At 40.3% G+C, this 20276-nt stretch overlaps 1 protein-coding gene across 2 annotated transcripts; it reads left to right on the top strand.

Moving 5' to 3' along the window:
• The first annotated feature begins 1222 nt into the window (after positions 1–1222).
• On the top strand, positions 1223–20276 carry LOC131223244 (peptidyl-prolyl cis-trans isomerase CYP95). 2 transcript variants are annotated; one of them, XM_058218578.1, is made up of 14 exons: positions 1223–1375; positions 2351–2476; positions 2641–2695; positions 4637–4725; positions 5048–5072; positions 10313–10351; positions 11134–11251; positions 11506–11666; positions 11868–12237; positions 14241–14362; positions 16273–16480; positions 16567–17397; positions 17488–17568; positions 19726–20276. In XM_058218578.1, the coding sequence occupies exons 2-14, from the start codon at positions 2399–2401 to the stop codon at positions 20045–20047; spliced, it is 2499 nt and encodes an 832-aa protein (XP_058074561.1). In that variant the 5' UTR covers positions 1223–1375; positions 2351–2398; the 3' UTR covers positions 20048–20276. The 2 variants fall into 2 exon arrangements, with proteins under 2 accessions (XP_058074561.1, XP_058074562.1); XM_058218579.1 differs by lacking the exons at positions 1223–1375; positions 2351–2476 and adding an exon at positions 11359–11395 and having other exon boundaries at positions 2672–2695.

The raw sequence follows: 20276 nt of genomic DNA, 5'->3' as shown, positions 1-20276 counted from the left end.
AGCTATCAAGTGGACCACACTGTAAAAGGCAGTGGAAGATTGAACGTCTACCATTGAAACCCTTTTAGGGGTCCCAGAAGTTTTGGATCATTACGAAATTTGTTTTTCCTCTTCATCCAGGTCTTTGTGACCTTATGAATAGATTGGATGGAAAATAAATGTTATGGTGGGCCCTACAAAAGTTTCGACGGTGAAAATCAATTTTCTGCTGCTCTTTGTGGTGTGGTCCAGTGGCTCTTTGGATATGATTTTTTTTGCTTGGATAATGCTCCGAAATGATCTCGAAATATGGATGAACGTTGTGGATATAATAAATACATAGCTGTGGGGCCCATGTCACGTTGATCTCTTTTGAACCGTTCGTATAACTCGGAGTTTGAGGAGCGTCAGCACTCATCTTCGAGCAGCGGCCGATCCGCTTGAAGGAAAAAGCAGGGGCATTTTCGACCTTTGGCAAGCCATTCGTACAGCTGGGGCTTATTTTTGCAAGGTAAAATAAGGTGGGCTTGGTCCTGTAAATGAGCCATAAATGGGTCGTACAGTTGCAAATTTCTCTTGATTAAATGTTTGTAAAGTGTTGTTATTATTATATACTATGTGAAAAAATGAATATACATTTCATGTGTTTGGGAAAATGTTGTGGAGGCTTGAATTCGTCCGAGCTGCTGACCAAATCGGGCTAAGCTTAGTTCAAGCTGGGGTTAGCTACCGGTTGAGTCCAGCCAACTCATAGCTCAACTCAATTCAACTCGTGTACAACTTTATTTATTATCTCTATTTATTTGTCATTTAACCTGTTCACAAAGTTCACAAACATGACAAAGTAAAAATACAAATATTATTTTGATTCAAAATTTCTAGTCCGCAGTAAATTTTTAATGGCAGGCATACAATTGACACTATTTCCTGTGATATGGTCTTACTTGCTTTTTATACCCAGCGGTATCCGTGTCATCCTCTAAAATGAGGGGTAAAACGGATTGATGGCGTGGACAAGACTTACATCACGCTGGGCCCCTAAATCGGTAGGCAATACTACTCCGTACGCATACACATGACTCGGGTGTTGTGGGAATTTCCGAGCGCGGGCCATCCATGGCCGGGCTCAACTTACCAACGGTCCCGATTGCCTGAACAAAGGCCTCACACCCAGCACCCGAAAGCTCGAGTACATCCTCCGTCCGAGAATCTGATTAAAATAAATCCGGAATGTTCCAAGGATGGTTTGGTCAATCCCAACCGAAAGCAGGGAGATTTTGGTAATTTCAGTTCAAAGTCGAAGGACCTAAGGGTTCCCAGCTAGGTTTTATTCCGACTCTCTATATCGTCATCTCCAGATTTCTGTGGAGAGCAGCCGCAGCAGCTCCTTTCTGAGGTAAAAGCTAGGGTTTCGTTTTATTCATCATTTCCCTTTTTTCTTACCCCTCAAATTTCTGATATTTACATTCCTCTTCATTTCCTCTCTCGAATTTTCATTTCTCAATATCACAAGAACGGAAAAATCGTTTCGTTTTTTCGAGTTTTAATATCCATTTTTTTTTTTCTATAAATAGTTTCTTTTAATCTCTGCTACTGCGTCTGACCTTTTCCTGATAACATCTGAGAATAATACAATCTGTATGCATGTGTCTGTGGATGTGTATGTTGTATGTGTATGTATGTATGGATGTGTGAATGTATGTGATGTGTATGTATGTATGAGTGTGTGTGGATGTGCAGGTATATGTGTTTGCGTTTATGCATGTGCAGGTACATGTTTGGTATGTATGTATGTGTTTATTCATGGGCATGTACGTATGTGTCTGTATGTGCGTGTGTATTTATACGAGCACGTATGTGGATGTGGATGTATGTACGAGGCATGGCTTCCTTTTGGCAGTGTTAAGTCCGCCGTGCATCGCGGTGCACTAAGCTGTTCATTGATCAGACCCCACTTGTCCGATCCACGTGCTTTTTCCTGTTTGCGCGGCACAGACCGGATGGTTAGGATCACACGATTGAGGTAAGTTTTGGCTGTGATTGCTCACTCTTGCCCACTGGGTTGGCAGTAAGACAGGGTGAGTCCATTTATGTACGGGTCAGCTCGGGCCTGTAATATTGTTCGTTATCGGGCCTTTTGCTCAATCTTGAGGTCTGGCTGATAGTGGAATGTTGTGAGCCTAGGTTTTGCAATTTTTTTAGACCCGGTGGCCCGTTTACGACTAATGGGTGGGCACTGGGCATGGACTTGAAATTGAAGATTCTGTTAGTATACAGGCCAGACCTAGGATCGAAAGAGATCATTCATATCCATTTCTTATTGTAAAGGTGAGTTTTGGTTACTGAAGTATTATTAAGTTTGCGTCATCAGGTTATCGGTGATGCTCACTTGATTCTTGAACACATGCGATAGGAGAGAATGACCAAAAAGAAGAACCTTTTTGTTTTCTTAGACGTATCTATTGATGGAGATCCTGCTGAAAGAATGGTATTTGAGGTAATGTTCCTTTTTTTCAGTTCATTGATTGAGATGACATTAGCATACAAGGCACTAAGTGGCAGGCCATTGTTTTCTTCTGGAAGTTCCAATATAAGTTTATTTTGCCTTCTTTAATTGTGGACTACTCACTTAACTTACTATGCGATTGATGGGTTTTACAGCTGTTTTTTGACATTGTTCCCAAGACCGCTGAGAATTTTCGAGCACTATGTACAGGTAACTTTATGATACGTTTATAGCTTTGCTTTTAAACACTTGTTAATGTGGAAATTTCATTTTTAAATATGCAAATTTGGAGGACTATGCAATGAGTATGCCTCATCCTATTGATCTAGGAATTACTTGGAAATTTGAACATCAAGTACTTTGTACGTTCCTACCCCCGTGGATGGATGAAACACCTTAAGGGGGGGTGTTTGATTTCCTATTTACTCGTGTAAATAGAGGTAAATAAATGTAAATAAGTCATCATTATTCACAGCATGAAATGCAGCCCACCGCCCTTGTCACATTCACACTTGATTGACTTGGCGGTGAAACCGAGGTGGAAATTTTTAAAAAAAGATGGGCCCACCGTGATCTATGTATTTAATCCATGCCGTCCATCCGTTGTAACGGCTCATTTTAGTGATGGAGCCCAAAATTGAGTTACATCAAAAGCGCAAGTGGTCCACATCACGAGAAACATGGGGAGTTAAATGGCTACCGTTGAAAATTTCTTGCGGGCCATAGAAGTTTTGGATCAAGCTGATATTTGTGTTCTCCCTCCATCCATGTTTGTGTGACCATATTAACAGGTTGGATCACAAATACACATCACTGCTAGACCTACAGATGGTCTCCCTTTCAACGGTGGACATCTTTATCCCCCCTTTCCTGTTGTGTGGTCCATGTTAACTTATAATCTACCTAAATTTTCTAGTTCATACCCTAAAATGATATAATAAAATGGATGAACGGTGTTGATTAGACACATACATCATGATGGGACCCATGGATTTCATCCATGCATGCTTGTCGGTTTTTAAAAAAGGCTACCTGAAAATCGAGGTGCAATTGTGAGGAGGATTTGTTTGTTTGTTTGTTTTTTTCAAACAGGATGAAATGATGATTACTACGTATTTACCACCATTTACGGTGGTAAATAGGAAAACAAACACCCCCTAAGAGTAGTTTTAGCATTGAGCACATTTGTTGTTGCACTAACATCTTATTTTGGTTCGCTCTTGTTTTGGAATGTTATTACCTAGTTCCTTTATGCCGGAAAATAGCTTATTTTTTATGGTTTGTTACTGAACATGCGTTAGCATTTGCACTCTCTTTTTGTTGCTTATTGTAACTATGCGATAGTGAAGATTTTTGAACTCTGTGAAAGAGAATATATACTTAGCAAAAGAGAATCCGCATATGGAATGATGCAGCTGAAGATATGCAGGCTATGAAAAATGTTGCACTATCCTACAGATTCATGGAGATGTGGGTGAGTGTATGGAGATGGTGCTACCTCTCTTTCTATTCACGACCAAATTTCTCTATACTCAATTATAAAGTGGAAGTCAGGGAGCTTCTACTGATTTGAGGTGACGGGAGAGGGTAATCGTGGAGAATATGGGGTACTATGGCCTTAGTTGAACGAAGTAGGAGCAAACCATGGGCATTCATTTCCCACCCATTCCCCATAGCCAAAAACAACCCCCACTAATGGCATTCCTTTCCCAAGGGCTGGGTTCTTGGGAGCCAAATGATCCTTATACTAGTCCTCCATTGAAAACTTCTGGCTTGATGTGACTTCAAGCTTAACACTCAATTCTCATGCATCCAGAGAAGAAAAATGGATTATCTCCCCTTTCAGTTCTTGTTTTGTCTTTCATGTTTCGAAATGCGATACCCTTTACCTGGTTTAAGATTTGTTTGTTGTCTTGGAAATGCATGGTTAGCAGTAAGAAGTCACCTTTCATCATCATATCAAACTACTTTGGTATGCTGAAAATAACGTGTCATCATTAAAGAATGTTATACTGAAGCCTCCTTCATTAAAATCTTAAGTCAATAAAAAAAATGCAATTATGATTCTTGAAGTGAATTTTGAGTTTTTTTTTTTGTTTAACTTTAGATGGTAAATCTAACTTAAACTTGGTTGATTAATTTCTTTTGCAGGTGAAAAGGGAACTGGATCGACAACAGGAAAGCCCCTACACTACAAGGGATCCATTTTTCACCGCATAATTAAAGGCTTTATGGCTCAGGTATGTTCTTTAAAGCTTTCCTCTTTACACAGAAGGTTGCTATTGTAGAAATTTGGTTGATATCTGTGCTATTGCACTAATGTTTTCTGGTCAGCATGAGTTAGAAGTGATGGCTTTTGTCTTTTAGTCAGCTATCCTTGTTTATGCTGTAGGATACAGGGCTGATGGTCACGACTGCTTTTCTTGTGTGATTTTAAGGTTGTATTTTACTATGTTGTCCATCCTCAGAATTTTACTAAGATTCACCCTACCCAAACGAGTTCTGTATGAATATTTTGCTCTCTGTTTATTAGTTTATTGACGAGTGGTGTTCATGTGGCAGGGTGGCGATTTCTCGAAGCGAGATGGTATGTATTTCCACATCAGGCCTTCTATTTTCTTCTGGATGCATTTGTTTATCTTTAGAATTGATTCAAGTGCAGACTTCTTGCCAATTATGCTGAGATAATGTGGATGGGCACTTGAATTGTCTGTAGCATGTAACATCCAATAAGTGGGAATACTATATATATTGACATTTCATGAACATTGTCATAAACATTTTAGAATTAGTTTGATTGCACTTTTGATCCCCCCCGAAAAAAAGAAGAAGAAGAAGAAGAAGAAGAAGAAGAAGAAGAAGCTTGGTTCAAACTTGGTATCTGAATGTTTAAAGCTAAGGTTTTCTACCATGGAAACATGGGCTTGAACCTACCTTACATATCAAAGCAATGTGTTTCGTTAGTCTGGATCTTGCATAGTTTTCCTCAAATCAATGCATTCAATTACCTCATCTCTATAATTCAAAAGGACGGATTGTCAAATATTTCCAGTAGGATTAGAGCTGGGTGGTTGAACCGGAGACATGCCTTTGGAGCACAATGTGATTGCTTCATGCCATTGAAACATAAGGGATAATTGTATTATACATTAACATGTCCGGCTATGCTATATGTGGTAGTGTTTAGCAACTAAGGGGCAACATGAGCATAGGATGAGTGTTGCAGAGGTAATGATGTTGAAATAGATGTATGGAAAGACTGAGAATGATAGAATTAAAAATGTGAGCATCTATTTCGGCCCAACAGTAGCCCCTAATATAGTGTATACAAATACTGATTGACATGGCTTGACTAGGTGCTACCAAAGCCAGAAACTCGAGTGATAGCTCCAAAAACCTGAGTTCCTTTTGGATTTTCTTCTTGATTAAAGACAACTTTTGGATTATGTATGAAGTGCTGGAAAGGAGAATAAAGGGAAGACCTAAAAGGACTTGGCTTGGGATGGCATGAGAAGGGTAGTAAAGGCTGGTACTTACTGAGGATGGGCTTTAGAGGGAATGTTTGGAAAAGATTCGCGAAACTGGCCCAAATAGCTGGGTGCTATTGTTGTTGGTGGTGATGAGGAAGAGTTAGCATGACTTGAACATCTTCTTCTTTAGAGAACTCGGAGATAAAGATGGCATTGCTTACCTCATTAGGGTGTGATAACTTAATGTAAGACATGGCATTCACAATGCAGTGTGATTATGGAAGTCCCTTACCAACCGGCACAATGTGAGTTCGGAAGTGTTTGTTCTAACGTAAAGTTCACTTAATTATTTGGCAATGCTTGCACCTCATCTGTATTTCTGACACTTGAGATCGTAGTATAACCATGGACATAACTTTGGGGTAGGTCCCATCTAAGCATGAATGTCATGTTTTATATTCTACTTCTACATGTAGATAAGTGCTAGAGGGTGCTGATGGTTGAGTGTGCAATGTGCTCTAGGGAAGTTGTAAGAGTCTCATTGGCACCATATGCACCATTTAGTTTGATTTGTGTTTTGTGAGCATTTTGATAGATTGTTTCCTATGCATATAGTTATGTGGAAGAGCCATTTTTTGCAGTATTGGTATCTTTACATGTGTTGTTGCTGGGGTTATGGAAACACATATTGATATTGATGGTATTGGGTTGTACTAGGAAATGTATTGCTGATTGAGGGAAACATTGGCGAAATATGGAGAAAAGGTGGATTTTTTCAGTGAAACTTCAAGGGATGCTAAAATACACATTTACATGATTAGGAATAAAAAAAACTGCAAAAAAAAAATCACCATAATAAGTTTCCATATAATACGGGCCCAAAGCATGTGATGCAAGATATTCCATAGTGGTAATGGTTGCTGTAACGGCAACTGCCATTACCTTTACGACACGGGGCTGTGATGGCCGTTACGACTATTAGGGTCTCTCTTTCTCCTTTTTGTTTGTTTGTTTTTGATAATTAAAAAAACCTGAAAAACTTGTATCAGCCTTGTAATGGACTGTTAGGGGTGGCGTTATGGCCTTTACGGGGGGTGTAACAGGCCATTATGGGTCAATTTTTTCTGTAACGGCAGTTACGACCCCATAACGTGTAATGGTTGCCACTGTTACCTTTATGTAGTAGCCTTTACGGCCTGCAACAGCCGATATGGCACACCATGATGTGCAATAAAAACAAATTTCAGTGCCATAGCAACCGAAATGGTTCATGTCATACAAATGCAAGTAGCCAACAATAACTAAGACGTCCATCTATCCATACGTGCATAAATTTTTTATTTGAAAGATATGCATGCATGCATGCATACATTTATCCATACATACACACTAACACATCCATCCATGCATACAAACATCCATCCATACATCCATGCATATGTCTATACATGAGAATCATGCGTAGGCATGGATTTGTAGCGAAATCCATGCAAAAAATAAAAACCCATTTAAATTTTTTTCCCTACCTTTGGTGTCCCACCCCCTCTCAAATAAAGAAACTGTTTTTATTTTTCACCCTTTTTATTGATTTTCTGGGCATTTTTTTTTTGAAAGGTAACTTGTATTAAAAGAAGGAGAACAAAACAAAAGAAAGGAACTGCTGAGGGGGCAGATCCTTTAAGACTGAAGGAATGATAAATCTACATTGAGCCCATCCCTATGGAACACCCATTCAGCAATGAAACATTTAACATAGGAGGAGACTAAGTGGGGAGGCTTCGCTTCATTCTGAAAACACCTATTGTTTCTATCCAGACAGCCCACCAAACCGCCAAGATTGCCATTCGCTAGACCCGAGAAATGGGTTTGCCTAATCTGACACCATGCCAAGCCTTAAGGAGCATGTCCACCTCTCTAGGGAAGCACCCTTTATACACGGAGGTTTCCCCATATCGAGCTTTATTGGTAATGATATTGTCGCTATAAGGGAGCGATTAAAAAGGCCGTTGGGCGATTCACATATACCTTGGCAATAAATCGCCAAAATATCGGCCATACTAGGAAACATTGACATTTATGGGAGATTCAATAATATCACCGATATCTCGAACATTATGAAGGGCTACAATGTTTGACATTCAATTCAGGAGCTCTCAAAATCAAAAGTTTATTTGGGATTTTCTTGTATTTATATGGAATTTCTGGTTTGATGAAAAGAAAGCAAAGGTTGCATAACAACAAAACTAATAAATCTTGGGGGTGTTCCCTTCTTTTAGGTCTTTTTCTTCCTTTCTTAACAAATTCTTTTGTTCCTATAAGAAGAAGTTAACTTGGCTCCCTTAACCTTTTTGCCTTTATTTTCTATTTTGATGTACTTTTGAGTTTTCTCTTGCTCATTTGTTTCCTTTTATGTTCATTCAATATAAACATTAGTTATTTTGCTAAAAAAAAAGAGTTGCTCTTGATCTGAGCATGTGTTGCTAGATTTCCTTCGAAAACATTGACTCGATTCAGCCCAGCATTTTGGGCTGGTGATTTTTGTGCTTCGGATCTTCAAGGTCTCAACTCCACAGCAATCCAGTGTTCAGGGCCACCCCAAATTCTGTCTTTGCCCTCATCTGGTGTACACTGTAATTCTTGATTGTGATACCTTGTAAAACATGCAACTCTGTTTCCAGAATCCCGTCATTCCTTTCTTTAAAAATGCCCAAAATTACGGTGAAGAATGGCATTCTCCATAAAAATTTCATCTTTGTTTGAAGGGGCTTGTTTCTCTCAACCTCCCAACTCCCATAACTACTGCTATTTTGACAAACCCATAAAGCCGAATAGGCTAAGAAACTAGAAAGTAGTTCCTTAGCTGCCTTTCCATTTTACAATGCAAGACAGCAATAGTGGTCAATTGTTTCCTCTTTATCCTTGCACATGAAAGAAAACCATGTAGTTCCTCAACTGTATTGTCATTTTACAATGTAAGAGTGGTCAACTGTTTTCCTCTTTATCCTTGCATATGAGGCAACACCGTGTCTACTTGTATTGTCATTTTACAATGCAATTGGGTCAACAGTTTTCCTTTTATCCTCAGTAAGCTAAAAGCCTGGCATGGTGTTACCCTCAGTAAGCAAAGAACTTTGGTATGGAGAATGGCCCTTCTAGCCGTCTGGTGGTCGGTGTGGGAAGAAAGGAATGGGAGGTGTTTTAACGGCGTATCCAATTCGGTGGGGTCCACAGCGTCAAGAGTTCATTGCTATATTATCGAGCGGGCCTCCAGTGTGGTGCATTTAAGGGACTGTAATCTATTTTTGTACGGAGGGTAATTGTCTCGCTATCTCAGCGGGTTGATTCTCTCTTTGTAATCTCTTTCTCTTTTAATGCAAGTTACTGTTATCATTAAAAAAAACAGTTTTCCTTTTATCCTTGTGCATGAGGCAACACCATGTCATTGTAACCCCCCCCCCCCCCCACAGTGGTAGTTTTAGACTGTTCCGCTCTATTATAACCTTTATGAGTATAATTGTTGAAAAAAGTAAGCATATTTATGGATATGGTTCAGTGTGTTTGCATCCGATATTTGGGGAAAGTTTCTTTCTTTTTTCAGTGTCTTGTGGTCAACGCTGTGATCCATGGGATATCTCGCTGAAGCCTGGCATGGGGGTAGAAGGGGAAACGTAGTAGTGGATGTTTGGCATATGACTATTGTGGTGGTCTTGTCTGAGCGCCCTAACTGGACATTTTGTGGCAAGATGTGCAGTCCTGATAATGTATTTCTTAGAGCTAAATGCGTGTATCTGAATGGGAGAATGTCTTTAAGTTTAATGTATTGAATTAAGGGTTGTCTTAAGGGTCTTGTTGGGTGTTGTCTCTTTGTTGTATTTGGGATGATGCCTGCTTGTCCTCATTCTCGGTTTTGATAAAATCGAGTGTTATCCTGTAAAAAAAATGTATGGATATGGTTTGGGACTATGGACTAATTGCTAAGTTCTGTTGGGTAAAGAGGGAACCTAAAACTAAAAGTCAAGTAACCTTGTTGCAATGGTGTGTTTTTTCTTCCTTGGGGTTTTTTTTTTTTTTTTTTTTGTCTTCTTTGTATTCCCTAGATGAGAATCACTTTACATTAAATGCCCGTGTTTCCATTTTTCTCATTTGTTAACACAATTAACTACGAAAGCTTGTTTCATGTCATTTGGTTAGTAGGTTCATATTTGATACTTTGTAGGTTTGATAGTTAACGCATGTCCTATTGCTGTTTGGAAATTGGAAGTGATATGGAATATTAAGATATTTGGTAAGTTAATAAACAAGTCCTGTGGTTGGCTTTGAATTTTGACAGCCTTTTTTCTTATTCATAAATTTGCAGGTACGGGCGGAGAGAGCATATATGGTGGGAAGTTTGCAGGTGAATATGGATTATTTTTTCGTTTCTTTTGTGGAGGGCACTCATGTGGTTTGAGCTTATTAGATAACATCTCTTGTAAGGGTCCAGTGGGAAGCTTGCATAGGTCTTGGGAAGGATAGCCCATGCATGCTTCCTTTATTTTTGGTTCAGAAGGTCGATGTAAATGCACACCGTATATATTTTTTCATTTGTGTGCATGTTACTTGAGCTTTACGTCACGTGTCGAGGTAGAACACTGATCAGTCCATGGGGGATTCAAAATCTTGGTGATGTGGGTATGCTGTAGGTAACTCTTACACCGCATTTATTTGGGAAGTTACTGAAGGTGGGCTTTTTTAATGTTCATACTTTTGTAGCATGTCCCCAGCAAGGTAATAGCTGCCATTGAGCATGTTTCCTTGCTGGAATTTCAAACTGCTCTCTTTCTTTCCTTCTTCGTCCTCTGTGTGGTACACAACCACGAGAGAACATAAGCTTGTTGGAGATTCAGAGTCATATACCCCAACGGGTATCTATTGCAGGTTTGCCATGATCCTGTCAAACCTGTGCCACATACCGTGTACTTGCATGGCTTCCTTCACGTCCTTGCCGGTGTGCATTGATTTTGATTTCATTTGCATTTGCAGTCGCATTGGTGTTTCTGTGCATGTCCCCTGCATGTGTAACTCTGCTTTCAATTGCGTGTGGTAGATTATTTGTAAATTTCAAGAGGTATTTTTATTTTTTACTTCTGTTGATTGAGGAGCATTAGATTGCTAATATGTTACATTTTTTTTTTCCAGATGAAAACTTTAAGCTACACCATGATGGACCTGGTCTCCTATCTATGGCAAATGCTGGTACTGATACGAATGGCTCTCAATTCTTTATTACCTTCAAGGCTGCACACCATCTTGACGGGTTGGTTCTTCCTTTTTGTTACTTTCTCTCATTACTGCACATTATTTACTTTGATATCTTTTTAGTTGGGGAACATTCTGGTTGAATTGTTACATAATCTATGTCAGGATTCCACTATATCCATATTTCGACTTGTTTTTTTTGGTAGGTATCAATTTTGTTAATGAAATTGCCTGCCCTTCATGTTTGGTAGATGCAGAAGACATACAGATTTTCTTGTGGTTTGAACCTAGGCTGCTTCATTTTTTTGACAGGAAGCATGTTGTCTTTGGGAAGCTTGTGCAAGGACATGATACTCTGAAGAAGATGGAACGCGTGGATACTGATCAAGCAAGACCTGTTGTTCCAGTGAAAATTGTTAATTGTGGTGAACTTCCTGACAACAAAAATCATGGAGCAGTTGTGATGGAGAATGGTAATTGTATTTCACTGACACGAAATATCATTATAATCTTGTATTTTGGATTACTTACAATTTTGTTGAATATTGAGTTTTGTAGGTTTGCTAGAAGATACGTTTGTACTATCCTTTTCCTTTTTATGATTATTCCTGCATTTGGTTTTCTGCGAAAATACTCTCTGATTCTGTTATGTAACTAATTTGTAATGTGTGCAGATAAAAAGAAAGTAAACAAATCAAAAGCAAACAAGGATGTCTCTTCCGATGATGATAGTCGTGAAGTACGACGAAGGGGAAAGCATAAAAAACATTTGAAAGAGAGAAGAAAGAAAAAGAGAAGAAGATATTATACGTCTGAATCAGATAGCTCATCAGATACTGAAACTGAATCATCCGAGTCCGATACTGACTCTGATTCATATTCATCCTCATCATCTGATGTTAGTTCCTCAAGTGATGACAGGCGTAGAAGGAGAAAGAAATCCTCTAAGAGGGATAAATATAGGCGTGGGAAAAGAAAAAGGGATAGACGCCGTGACAAAAGACGAAGGCGGCGTGATAAGCGATCAAGGCGCAAGTCAAGACGGTTAGTATATGTGTATTTTGAACTATTTAAGGCTGAATTATGTTCTCTATTTCACACCACACAATCATAGAGAAGACTGATATATTCCCGCATTGAAAAGCAATGCATGTTTCTTCCTGCTTTTAGTTTTCCCTGTAGGGATACTTTGATTGTATCCTCTCCCTCAAGGTTTAGAGATGGAGAACCAACCCGTTCATATAACCCCACATTTAAGTTAATGCATGTTTCTTCCTGCTTCTATCTTTCCGAACTTCGATTGTATCCTCACCCACATGGTTTAGAGATGGAGCACCATCTCAACGAGCCATCAGCTTGAAATGTCTATTCGTGCCTTTTTAGGATAAGTGGAAATTATACTTTCTTAAATTTTCTTTATCTTATATATATATATATATATATATATATATATATATATATATATATATATATATATATATCCCTTGACATCATACCTTCCTTTAGATGTGCAAGACAGTCCATGAACCTCTTTTGGCAGGTGAACTGAAGAAGGGAAGAGAAAAATACAAGATTTTTGTGTTTCTTATACTTATTTCTTTTAAGTGCATATGGTTCTTCAAAATATTGAAAATATGCTTTGCTTGGCATCACATTTTCAATTAGATATACATTTGTTTTTATTGCAATGAATATTCAAAATGTCTCATGTAAGATAAACTGCATATATGTATGGTGAATTAATTTGCATATTTAGAAATGGTATAAAAAACATGCACAAGCTTCCAGCTGTTAGCAAAGGACATGCCTTCTAGTAGGTGAGAAGACAAACAATGATCCATAAGTAGTTACGTGACTCGTTTTCATAAATACTTGAAATATCCATATTCCATGCAAATCTTTGCATTGCAAATGTGCAACTCTGTATCTTGATAGCTTTAGGAGCATATAGTTAAATTGATTGCTATGATGTTTCTTTATATAAAGTGATGCAGGACAATTAACTACTTGCTCTAAAAGATCGAACTGATAGAGCATGGTGAATCAATCCCTTTATCTCATATCCTAGGCCCCACATCCCTTGGGTTAAGACCTCGGCCTAACCCTCTCGTGGGCCCTGCTTCACATGGGTTCTGCTTCACACTAGCCACCCGCTTCACATGGGTGGGGCCTGCCTCACACGAGCCACCGACCCTGAGTGTGTCCCTGCAACCCACATGCCACCCCACTCGAGCCCGGTATGTAGTGAGGAGTCTCGAACACGAGACCTCCTGCTCTGATACCACTTTAATTTAGGATAATTAACCACTTGCTCTCAAAGCTCGAATTGATAGAGCATGACAAATCAATCCCTTTATCTCAGAGCCCAAGCCCCACATCCCATGGGTTAGGAGCTTGGCCGAACCCCCTCGTGGGCCTCACTTCATATGGGTTCCGCTTCACACGAGCCACCCGCTTCACACGGGTGGGGCCTATCTCACACGAGCTACCCGCCTCACACACTTTGCCCACCTCGAGGGTGCCTCTGCTTCCCACAGGCCACCCCACTCGAGCCCGGTGTGAAAATGCCCCTGCATCATAAAGCTTATCATGTAGTGCAAAAATCTATCCTTAACATTGATCTACTGGTATATTCATATTGGAAACTTTATGAATTAAATATTCCGGTAGAGTTGCCTTTTGTTCTTACTGGTATATATCCACCCTCGTTAGTCAATAAGTTGGCCAATTAAAATGCACGGGTTATGGAGTATCCCAATAAGCTCCAAGGTAGGTTTGTCTATGAAACATTGTGGACATTTATCACAGCGTAGATGAATATGTAATTGCTTTACAATTAAAATGCATGGGTTATGGAGTGTATCCCAATAAGCTCCGAGGTAGAGTTGTCTATGAAACATTGTGGACAGTTATCATAGGGTAGAGGAATATGTAATTGCTTTACACCTTTGGTACTATTTAGTCCTTTCGTGGACACACTTGACATTTTTTCATTTTTCTAAATGCATCATGATAATGAGTTCTCTGCCCCTTTTCTGCTTGTGTAGGACGTCAGAGAGTGACAGTGATACTGAGAGCAAGAGTGCCAGTGAAAGCGTCTCTGAGGATGATGGTGCCAATACTCGAGGGCCAGCACAAAAGTCTAAAAGAAGCTCTTCTAAGATGTCTGGTATATGATGATCATGTCTTCAGCCTTCCTATGATTTGTTTCTCTTGGTTTGTCATGATTTTTTTTTTTTTTTTTGGTTGGATCTGCATTAAGGAAAAAATGTTGATTGTTGATAATGGCACATGACTGTGATTCTTCCTTGTTAATGTAGTTTCCAGTGTAGATGCATCTTTGATAAGTCATTGTATGCTTTGATCAATACCTGGTGTCTCTTGTTCACCACATGCAGACAGTTAGTGAGGTGGTAACCGGGTGAAATTCCAATACTATGTTTGGTCAAAATGAATTACCATTGTGTTCAACCACAGTAATTCATGTACCATTTTCTTTGTGGTTTGACATAAATACTCCTAGTACTAGTGAACAATTCCTATGAGTAAGTTACCACTCGTTTTTTTTACACACGCACACACCCACCCACACACTCACGCCATAGTGGGATTTCACCATGTATGGGTACTCGAACCCTTGACTGGGTGTTGAAACTCTTGTGAGCCTACCACCGGGGCAAGAGCAAGGACCCTACCATACATATTGGTTAAGTTACCATATATATTAGTGAAGTGCACACGCGACCATTAAACACGCTTCAAAGTTTAAAGTTCCAACTAGCATAAAAAGCTACAGTCCACTCTCAGTTTGCAAAAGAAAGCTGGAATTGTAACTAGGAGGTGCTTTTGTTCTTACATCTGTCAGCTGGTAGTTGGTCTGGTGAAAGTGGTTCTTGGTTTGAATGGAAGTGATTTAGGGAGTTCCTCTGTTTACTTGTTTCATGGCAAAGTGAGAGCCAACCATGTGTTTGGTTCGCAAGTGAAATTGTGATAACATGATACTTTACCTCATGACAGCGGTTTATCTTTTTAACAATTCTCTGCTAAATGAATTCATTTCGCTGTTACCTTCTTTCTGCCAAATAGTTCTTATATGACACAATACTTGCAGTGAATCGGTTTGTCAGTTTTTTGACTCATGTGAATCTCATTGTCATCATGACCACTGCCTTGTCACAGCTATTAGGGGTTCGCCGACTCATGTAATTCGCCTGAATCACACTTTGGTATTCACCGCATGCAATGTGGGTCCTGTTTGTTTTCTTTTATACCTTTTGTTTTTCTTATGTTCTGTTAGTGGATTTTTATGTGGTTACTAATTCTTCAACAGCAAAGTGATCCCTTCACTGTTTCCGCACTATGTTTTTGTTTTCTCCTGTCATTTGGTTTCCTTAAAAACTGTATGTTAGAACTGTTTTATATGCAACTTGCAAGTAGTGTAACCAGTGATGAAAAAAACGCGGGTCAAGACTTCTCCACTTAGTTGACTCAGTTCTTCATTGCATCTGGGAAGATCTTTAAAAGCTTGACCCTGTTTTACAAAATTTCAAAGACTCACCAAGTCAATCATTAACTAAATCGAGTATTCCTTTTTTTTAAAAAAAAAAAAAAAATTGTTTTAAGCAAAGTTGAAGGTTTTGACTGCTGGAAAATGAAATCTACTTTTTTTTTTCCTTGTAAGTTTTCTAATTCAATTTCCATCAGGGTGTTCGGTTTCCTAACTTGAAGGCTCTGTTAAAAGTTCTCTTTGATTCATTGCCTCACTCTCCTACTTCTCTTCAACCATGATCTATTTTGATCCTTTTTTCCTCACATATACACATATACATAGTTCAACACCTTATTCTTGGTGTATTTTCCCTTAAATTTTGACTCTGGCCAGTTTTGGTAGTTTGCCCTTATATCCGCTCCTGTTTGAACTAAATACTCATTTTTCTCTCTGTTCTCTATTTTCTTGTGCATGTGTGTGGATGATATGCTTGGAATCTCTTGCAAAGCTGCTTGTCTGATAGGGTGCTTTGATATGATAAGTATGAATTGATTATTTGTAAATGTGCTTCCTATTGTATCTAATTGCAGTCGAAGATCGGTCTCCTTTGGCTCTGGAGCAAGAAGCTACTGTGGATAGGCAAAAGAACAGTGACACAATGGACAAGGCTGAACAAGAAGAGGGGGTGTCTCCAAGGGAAAATGGGGAGCTGCGGAGCAATGGGATCCAAACTGAAGCCAAGTCTGACAGAAGTGCAGATAGACAGCCTGATTTAGATGGCCATCCGAGCAAATCTAGGTCTTTCCATTCTTCTCCCACCTATTTGTTATTTATGCTTTGCCAATTCTTCCAGATTCGGTATTTTATTTCTACTTGATGAGCAGAAGCCAGAGCTTGAGTCCTAAAAGGACCATGAGCAAGAGCATGAGCATAAGCCCCAGGAGGAGTTTGAGCAAGAGTCTGAGTGTCAGCCCCAAAAGGAGCATGAGCAGGAGCCGCTCTCCTAGCCGCAGTAGAAGTCCTGTGCAGGCGCCACGACGGGGTAGTATTAGCCAAAGCCCCTCCAGAAAAAGCTCTAGCAGCAGAAGCCCAGTCAGAAGAAGCGTTAGTCGGAGCCCAGTACGGGCTCAACCAGGAAGAAGCGTTAGCAGAAGTCCAGTAAGAGCCCGGCCACGAAGAAGCATTAGCAGAGGCTCGGTAAGGTCCCTGCCGCGAAGAAGCAACAGCCGAAGCCCGGTTAGGGCTCCGCCACGAAGAACATATAGCAGGAGCCCCATAAGGGCCTCTCGAAGAAGTTTAAGCAGAAGTCCGGTGAGGACCTCATCTAGAAGAAGCACAAGTAGGAGCCCTGTAAGGGCTCCATCACGAAGAAGCATCAGCAGGAGCCCTGTGAGGGGCTCATCACGACGAAGTATAAGCAGGAGTCCTGTCAGGGCCCCATCACGAAGAAGCATGAGCAGGAGCCCTGTGAGGGCCCCTAGCAGGAGTAATCGTCGTAGCTATTCGAAGAGTCCAGTGAGCCCCGTGCGTAAAGCACCTACACCCCGTGGGAGGAGCTTGTCCAGAAGTGCTTCACCAGATGGCTCACCCAAGCGCATCAGAAGGGGACGTGGTTTCAGTCAGCGGTACTCTTATGCTCGTCGGTACCGGACCCCATCTCCTGATCGTTCGCCTATAAGGTCACATCGTTATGGTGGAAGAAATGAACGCGACCGGTAAGCTGTCACCAATTTGAGTTCTTTATGGCTTCTACTTACATGTTAAGATAGACTACTGATTGAGCACTCATTGTTTTGCTTGACTAGATTCTCAAGTTACGGCCGCTATTCTGATCGCTCTCCTCCTAGGCGTTACAGGAGCCCACCTAGAGGCAGAACTCCTCCAAGGTTCTCATACATTTGACTTGTCATTTTTACATTTTGACATTCAGAAACTGCATATCCACCATTATGTCGAGAAAATAGAAATGTCTGACCTTGACAACAATCCTATGACCGTATCTTCTTTTAATTGCATTGATGAATTATAGTCCTGATTTGTCCAGTTGATGCAAGTTGTGGGGGTCTAATTTTCAGCATCCAGATTCCAGACCATATCTAGTGGACCCACCAAGAATGGTGGATGGCTCGAAAATCTTCCAGATTAGAAGGATCACAGGCAATCCAATCTTTTGCCCTTTTTGGATTATCTCTGTATATTTTTAACAGACAATTTCTAGGCAACTGGTTGAAAGGTTAGGAATTTAGGATCTTCCAAACTGAGAGGTTTCTGGACATCCCCAACGGCAGGGCCGATTGGATCAATGCCATGGATGCCCCAATCATTCACCCACATATACTGTGGGAGCATCAAGAGCCCTGTAAATCCTCCTCATTAAGTACCGTAGAAGTTCTCATGTTTGAAGATACAGGTCTCGACCTTTTGTTTGTTTGGTGATTTCATGTATTATGCTTGTGGAAAGGATCCTAGCATTTCATCACTAGTTTATTTGTCCATCCCTTTTCTTTCATGGAATTGCAGAGGATGTTTCCCCTTTTGACACAAACAGTAGGTAGAATTTGCAATTGGAAAACACTGCTTAGCCTGCATCTGGATACCTAAGTGAGTTAGAATGTGGTGTGAATATGTATACTAAACCCTTGCATTCGTAAACCCCGATCTTTCAGGTTCTAACTTCTAAGTTAAATAATTGCAAATGGTAATTGAACCTTAATTCAATAGTGCATCCAACTGCCCCCTCAGTTTGCTGGGAACTATAATTGGACTTGTGGCATAATGGTCTGGCAGTCCCAGCCCATTTGTTTGGTGTGCCTACAGCGGATTGATCGCTGCCCAAGAATCTGACTGATTGAAGGCCTCTGAGAAAGAAAATCAGCGGTGGTGCATTCAACTCACCATTCAACAGGAATGTCTTCTTCCCAGACTGCCAGGAATGGCTTATCCTTGTGTTTTTTGGCCCTTGGTATAGTCCACATTGAAGCCACCATGTGAACCTCAGTGTCGGCTCTATGACTTTTTGTTCTTGGCAAATGGGAATTTAGCTTTTCCTGCCTGTGCATGTGAAGCTTCTCCCTCCCACATCATTTATATATATATATATCGATAATACTGTTGAGCTTACACTGTGTGGAAACTGAGAATTTGGGTTCGCAACTGATCTTTTCCTTTGATTGGAGAGGTACTTTGGTAGATTTAAACCATCATTCCACCTGTCTTACTTCCTAAGGCTTGAAAAGCAGGGTTTAATGGTTTAATCTGTCGATAATACTGTTGAGCTTACATTGTGCGGAAACTGAGAGTTTGGGTTCACAACTGATCTTTTCCTTTGATTGGAGAGGTACTTTGGTAGATTTAAACCATCATTCCACCTGTCTTACTTCCTAAGGCTTGAAAAGCAGGGTTTAATGGTTTAATCTGAATATGGTAAAACCCCACTCAGATGCGAGATGTCTGGATTTCCCAGATCTGAGATGAAAGAAATGAACATCTCATTATTTGTCAGATTATTGGGTCGGCCCGGCCCAACCCATTGATAGCACTACCACCACTGTTGCCTCTGCCACTTGAATAGTGGCTTCATCTGTCCAAATCTGCTGAAAAAGGGCTGTCATGGCGAGGTCATCTTCTTCTGTGTATTGCATGCTTATCTGCTCTCTTCATGTACCGGTTTCTTTTTCCTAATTTTAATGACATTGTGTCCTGTACTTGTGATTTTTCCCCTGTTAACTCATATGGAGCTCCTTTTTCTTGTGATAACGGTGTGCCCCGTCTTTTGTTTTTGGTGATGAGTGGGATTGCCCTCCATTTGCAAGTGAGATAGCCAGCGAATCTTCCCATTCTCATCTCACTTGCAGTATACGGCGGAAAACATGGGAAACTGGAATCCAATTCAGTGTTATATTATATATGTATGTATAAATGTTGACTAAACTTAAAGGAACTCCAAAAACAAAGTTTCAAATTTTTTGTTTAAATCTCATTTGAATGGTTATTGTTTATCACATTACGTTAAGCACAGTTCCCCCCCAAAAATCTATGTGCAGGTACAGAAGCAGGAGGAGCCGAAGCCGAAGTGTGTCCCGCAGCCCAGTTGGCTACCGTGGTCGCGCAAAAGCGTACAGCCGCAGCCCAGTACGCAGCCGTTCCCCAGACAGGAGGAGCCTGCGGGATGCAAGCCGCAGCGAGAAGCGAAGGTCTCTGTCCCGGAGCAGGAGCCCGTCACATTCGAGGTCTTCACCCGACACGCCGTCTCCAAAGCGTGCAAACAAGGAGGATAAGTCTAGGTCACCTTCGAGCAGCAGTCCACCTGGAAACAAGGGCTTGGTTTCTTATGGAGATGGGTCTCCTGATTCTGGCCAGAAGTAGGAAAAGGTAAGAGTCTCCCCTTTTTTCAAAAATGAACTTGGGATCTAAATACCATATGGGAAGTATTATGGGCAGAGGTGTTGTCTGTAGGAGGTTGCATCTTTTTAAAGAGATTTTGGTTGGTGGCTTTTGGATGGTTTAGATTAAAAATGGCATGTCTAATGATTTTTAGATGATTGGTAATATCAGATTCTATTGATATATATATATTTTGTGGATGCTTTTAAAA

This window comes from Magnolia sinica, chromosome 13, assembly GCF_029962835.1.
Source record: "Magnolia sinica isolate HGM2019 chromosome 13, MsV1, whole genome shotgun sequence".
Classification (NCBI taxonomy): domain Eukaryota; kingdom Viridiplantae; phylum Streptophyta; class Magnoliopsida; order Magnoliales; family Magnoliaceae; genus Magnolia; species Magnolia sinica.
Note: the sequence above shows the minus strand (reverse complement) of the source record. Positions and strands in the feature narration are given on the sequence as shown.